The sequence below is a fragment of the Myotis davidii genome, unplaced genomic scaffold (assembly GCF_000327345.1).
Source record: "Myotis davidii unplaced genomic scaffold, ASM32734v1 scaffold247, whole genome shotgun sequence".
Lineage (NCBI taxonomy): Eukaryota > Metazoa > Chordata > Mammalia > Chiroptera > Vespertilionidae > Myotis > Myotis davidii.
Genome location: NW_006299593.1, coordinates 1,111,289 through 1,116,754, shown reverse-complemented (window position 1 = coordinate 1,116,754; position 5,466 = coordinate 1,111,289). Strand labels below are relative to the sequence as shown.

The window sequence follows — 5,466 nt, the reverse complement described above, 5'->3', positions numbered from 1 at the left end:
TCCCATGGCGGGGCCTGGTATCCCAAACACATTGGGCCCACGCTGCCTCGCCCAGTGCTGCCCATACATCTGGCATTTCAAAGGTCATTCCTCCTGATGAGGACGCCAGTGTGAACGCACAGACAGGAAAACCTAACCAGGAGTTCGGGGTGTCTCCAAGGGCTCTTTGCTTGTCTGAGGGCAGGCTGTCCTCCCCGCCAGGCGTGGCTGCTCTGGTCCCCGGTGCAACGCCTGCCATCCAACCGCGGGCGCCCCGTGCAAAGACGGCGGAGAACAAAGACCAGGAGACAACACGTGGCTTCTGAAACAGGCAGAGGCTTTCTCCTTTAATAGCAGGTGAAAGAGGAGAGTGTACAGGAGAATGACATGCTCTTTACACACAGGAGGTTCTCCAATAACCGGGAGGCCCATCTGCCTCAGTAGCTTTACTAGTCAGTTTTTAAAAAGTTCCCTTTAGAGTTAAAAATGGACTCTCCTAAATTTCCGCAGTAAATGTGCAACTATTTGTGCAAAATAAAAAGGCCATTTCCAACATATGAGTGAAAAGGAATTGTGAATTTAGGCAAAAAAGAAAAAGAGAGAAAGAGAAAAAGAAAAGAGGCAACTGAGCCGCCAGGAGCAGGGCCCTGGGAGGAGGGAGGCTACAGGGGTTTCTGCGGGGCCCAGGGCGTGTGCTCAGGGGCCTCAGAGGAAGGTCCTGGCCAATGCCAAGCTCGGGGACAAAGGGCCCTGGGTCTGGACTTGCTGAGCAAGCACGTGCCAGGTGTGCAGGGCAGTGAGGCGGCTGAGGCCAGGAGACACTGGGGATCGCTCCCTGGAAGCTTCTGCATTCCCTTTGCCAACAGGGATTCTGCCGGTTCCAGGTTCCAGGTCCTGCTTTCCCCACCGACCAGCAGCCTCATTTACAATCTACTCAGAGAGACTTCCCGCCCGAATGTTAAAACTATGCAAGGTCCCTCTGTTACTACTGAAACCCCAGGGTCCCAACCACACTGTCCTTTCAGAAACATGAGCCTGGTTCCCCCAAGAACTTGGCCAAGGGTTTCTGCCAACTAGGAGGCTGGTAGGCTCCCAGCCACCCATGTTCTCGCCCTCCTGTTGAGGCTCCGGGCACTGAGGCCAGCGCTCAGGAGTCTGAGGGGCTTGGGCACAGGTCCTCCCAAGGGCTGGCCCAGGGAGAGGCCTCCAGACAAAAGTAGAAAATGCTGCTTCACCAACGCAAACTTGGGCATTGCTGGCCCCTGGAACCTTCCTGTGCCCGGGAACAGTGTGTTACAGACAGCTCAGACTGAGGCGGGCTGGGAGAGAGGAGAGCTGCCACAGGGTCACCCTGAGCTTGAACAGGCTTTTCCTTGGAGGAAGGGCTGTGAGCAAAGGGCAGGACAACCCTCTCTCCCGCCCAGGTTTCCTCTCTAGCACAGTCTTTCCAGGGGGCAGGTCCGAGACCAGACCAGCGATGCTGACGAAAAGGCAAACATTGGTGCACTTAAGGTCCACCCCATTCCCACCTCACAGCCTCGGTGCTGTCTCCTCGCAAACCGAGGAGAGGGAAGGAGGGCATATGGGCCCCTTTTCAGCAACCGGACTCAGATTAGTGTCACTGTTCCTGGCTTTTTTCAATAAAATCCAAGGCTTGGGAGATGGCATCTTGGTGTCATTGCCATGGGCCCCTGCCTTTCCTTGGCCTTTGAAGTTCTGGGGGCAGCACTCCTCCCCAACCCTCATCCTGAGACCTGAGCCCACCTGCCCAGCCCAGGGGTGCCTCTGGAGGCACCTGCAGAGCCAGCACATGCACAGCTGGGTCCCCCAGCCGGAGGAGGCCGCGTGTCCCCGCATATGCTCTTCCCTGTGTTCTCCAGTCGTGATGAGTAAGGGAGGGGCCGGGGTGGGGAATGAGAAAGGAAGCACTGCCCTCCCCAGAGGCGACTCAGTAGCTGACAAGGACGGCGAGGATTCTGTTTGATGGGACATGGGAGTGTCTCCTCACATAACGCGGCTGGAAATACCTGTGTGGTTCACTTGTAATTGTTTGATGCGCAATTATACTCCTGCCAGGAGCCCCAGTGGGAACTTCCTGAAGTGTCTCAAAGTGCAGGCTCCTCTGAGTGGCCTCACAGCACAGCCCCTGCGTAAGCGTCGGGCAGCGGGGCTCGCGGACAGTGTCCGAGCTGGTGGGTGCGGCTCTCTGAGCTCGCTCCCGAGTTTGGGGGATAGGATCATAGACAGTGTTTCTCAGACAAGGCCCACAGATGGCTGTGGGGATCTCGGAAGGGGATGGGAGTCTGGGGCCAGAGCCTGAGCTTCCGTACCCAGGATACGACTGAGGGAGGGATGGCTGGGCCGGAGGTGGCAAACCACTAGCCAGGAGACACCCCTTCATGGTGGCAGTGGCTCCATCACTAGTGGATGCCCCCATGGTGCGGAGCTGGTGACATTTCCTTTAAAGATGGTGGCCAGAAAGCTGATTTTAAAACACAAAGGAATGATCTCAAGTCATCTTCAGGTTTTACCTAAGGGTCAAGTAAGGGCCATTTTCAGACTTCTGGAATCTGACCTCCCCCCCCTCCCCCCGACACTGCGGGGAGGCAAGGCTGGGACTCTGTGAGGAGTAACTGGTGACCCGCGCCCTGAAAGAAGGAAATGAGATGAATGGGGAAGGGGCTGGGGCCCCGACAGTGAGCCACGGGGTCCAGATATGACCCCTGCTCTATCCTGTCACAGAAGAACTAGCAGCAGAAGCACTGGGCCAGATCCAGGCTAAAGAATCTGCTCTCCGTGGGGGACCAGAGGGAAGCTGTCACCTTGCCACCTGCCACGCTTGTCACCAGCAAGTGAGAGCGGAAGGAGGAGAGGCGCCCCCAGGACTGTGTGGCCTTCCCCACACTAAACAGCAACGTTGTGCAGGGCCTTGCCTTGCATTGGCCCCACCTAGGATGAACGGGGTACCCAGGGTGAACAGAATATACTGTATCATCCTTTTGCCTGCTCACCGCCCCTCCACCCTCCACTGCCAAGTACCCACTGTGTTTGTACAGTTAGCTGAGGCCCAGACCGAAGCGCCAGAGCCACGGCGAAAGGTGCTCATCGTCCAGGACTGACGGCACCACCACCTCTGTGATAACACAGACAGTGTAGCGAACACTCCCAAGTCCCAGCCCAGCAACGGCTCACATGCTGGCTTCCTCTCGTGCCTCTATTACTATGGGGAAAGGTTATGCGAATTCTGTACACAGGTTATTAAAAAAATACATTTCTCTCTCTGAAGAAGAATGCACAAATGCAGGGCCAGCCGGGCCCAGGCAGGACTGCGGGCCGCAGCGCCAGGCCGCCTTCAGGAGTGGTGGCTGCTGATGAGCCCGCGGAGCTGCTTGGCCACGGTGTCAATCAACTTCTGCTTGTCTCGCTCGTTTTTACGAAACTGTGCAAACATGTTGTTCTTGCGGCTAGTGTCCTTCATCCTGAACAGAAAAGGAGAGAAAGAGAGCAAGTGTTTGAGGGGACAGCGGTGGAAGGGGAGCTGGCAAGGGTAGGACGGCACAGTGTTCCCTAACTGCCACCCAGCTTTTTAGTCCAGAACACCCCATTGCCAGGCTTATAGTTGTCTATTACTCAAGAAGCTGTCTCCCCAATTCACCCACCTTCAGAATCAGTCAAGAGCCAGCGGTGGAGGGGCTAATCCCTATGGTCCCTCCTCACCCTCCCTGCTTCATCCCCTTCCATCCCCAGGTATACACTGTTGTAGGGAGGAACCTGGAACATGCCATAGCAGTGGAGGTCAAGGGCTCTCACAGAATATCTAGGATCTGCTTATCACCTCAAGCCATCTCGCACCTGCTGGGACCTCAGAGCTGGCATTTGAAAGGTAAAGCAGAAACATGCTCTCACCAGCAGTTCCAGGAGAAGGAGAATAACACTGCGTAACTCTACATCTCACTGCAGCTGGCTACTCTACTCCAGGCCTAACAAGACTGAGGGCTGGACCTGTCTCTTTTCCTCTGCCTCAGAGTGAGGGCCCAGAGGCGGGAGGTGACAGAGAGCCTGGTGCTAAGGAAACAGATGAGCCTCCTTCTCAGCAAGAGAAGCCTGAGTTCTCAATGGCTGTCTAGATCTCAGGCCTTGGACTTTGGAGAACTTTCTATCACTAGGCCACACTAATGGTCCAGAGCACACACCTAGCATATTCCTCGAGCACAGACCTTGGACAGCTCTGAACAGTGGTCCTGTCAATGGAGAGACACAATGGGAAGCATGGATATAGAAAGTCAAGGGCAGGCTGAGGCTGCACAGCATCCTCCAAGTCTGACTACACTTTGCACAGACGCCAGGAATCTGCTATTCCCTGCGGAGGCCCATGCATGCCCCCCGGCATCTATTGGTAACTGTTAACTTTGGTCCCAGCCTCTGCACACCAGACTTCTAGCCCTCAGCGAGTTCTAGTGCCAGAGACTGAGAACACTGCCCAGACCACTTTCTCCCTGGGGTGGGGTAGGCTGGGCTTCTCCATCATCTGCTCCCTGACCTCACAGCTCCCTGGGCTGCAAGGAGACAGGCTGTGGAGGGGAGAGAGAAACCCGGCAGGCGGGGTAAACCTCCCAGGCACACTCCTTTGGCCAATGCTGCCCACTGTTCTCTGTGAGGTGGCCCTGCGCTGGGGGGCAAATGAGAGGCCAGAGATCCCACTGGGACATTTATATCTGAGAGTAAGGTCCTGAGGAGCACCACAGCTGTACGGCTCTGGCTGACAGAGGGACGCCTCTCTGATCTAAGCCTACGGGCCTCCAGGCACCGGCACTGAGAACACTGCACGCACGGCACAGCCACCTGCCTGAGGAGGCCTGTGTGTGGAGGGGGAAGGAGAGGTAACAGGTTCAGAGGTTTGGGTTGAAAAGAAAGCACAAGAGTCCTCAAGGCCACGAGGACCACTGTCCTCGGTCCTTCCCACATAACGCCTCAGTTATGTCTGTGGAACTGGCCTGGTTTAAGATTCTTCATCCCAGAGAAGGAATCCTTTTCATTTCTTAACTGTGCTATAAAGCTAAACAAAACAACACAAAACAAAAAGAAAGAAGAAAGGAAGAAAACCACTTCCTGATTTACAGAACATTTCATCTAACATCCTATGTCATCATTCGCTTTCTGACTCCTCACACCACCCAGGGACCAGCAGCTGGAGCTGGCTGTCGGCTCCCATGGGAAGCTCCCCAATGGGTAGGAGAGAAGAGGGGAGTCTTTGAGACTCAGAAGTTAGCTTCCTTGGTCATTAGGCCTGGAATTGGGATGGCTGGACAGATAAACTCAGGGGCCCCGAGGGCTGATGGCGGCTGCTGGTTTGTCCGTAGAAAGCTCGGATACCAGAGGAGAGCCCTCGCCCTCCCCTTCCGCGAGACCAGATCCTGACCCGCTTTGCTATGGCCACCGCTCCGTGACCCAGGAGCACCTTCTCCTTCCTGGGTGTCCTCCCAGGTG

At 55.8% G+C, this 5,466-nt stretch overlaps 1 protein-coding gene across 5 annotated transcripts in view; it reads right to left on the bottom strand.

Moving 5' to 3' along the window:
* Nucleotides 1-295: 295 nt before the first annotated feature.
* The window catches only part of EXOC6B (exocyst complex component 6B), a 521,374-nt gene continuing 516,203 nt past the window's right edge, over nucleotides 296-5,466 (bottom strand). For all 5 annotated transcript variants that reach the window (XM_006775280.2, XM_006775278.2, XM_006775279.2 and 2 more), the window contains one exon: nucleotides 296-3,458. In XM_006775280.2, coding sequence (XP_006775343.1) covers nucleotides 3,332-3,458 — 127 coding nt within the window. In that variant the 3' untranslated portion in view covers nucleotides 296-3,331. The remainder of the gene's footprint in view (nucleotides 3,459-5,466) is intronic.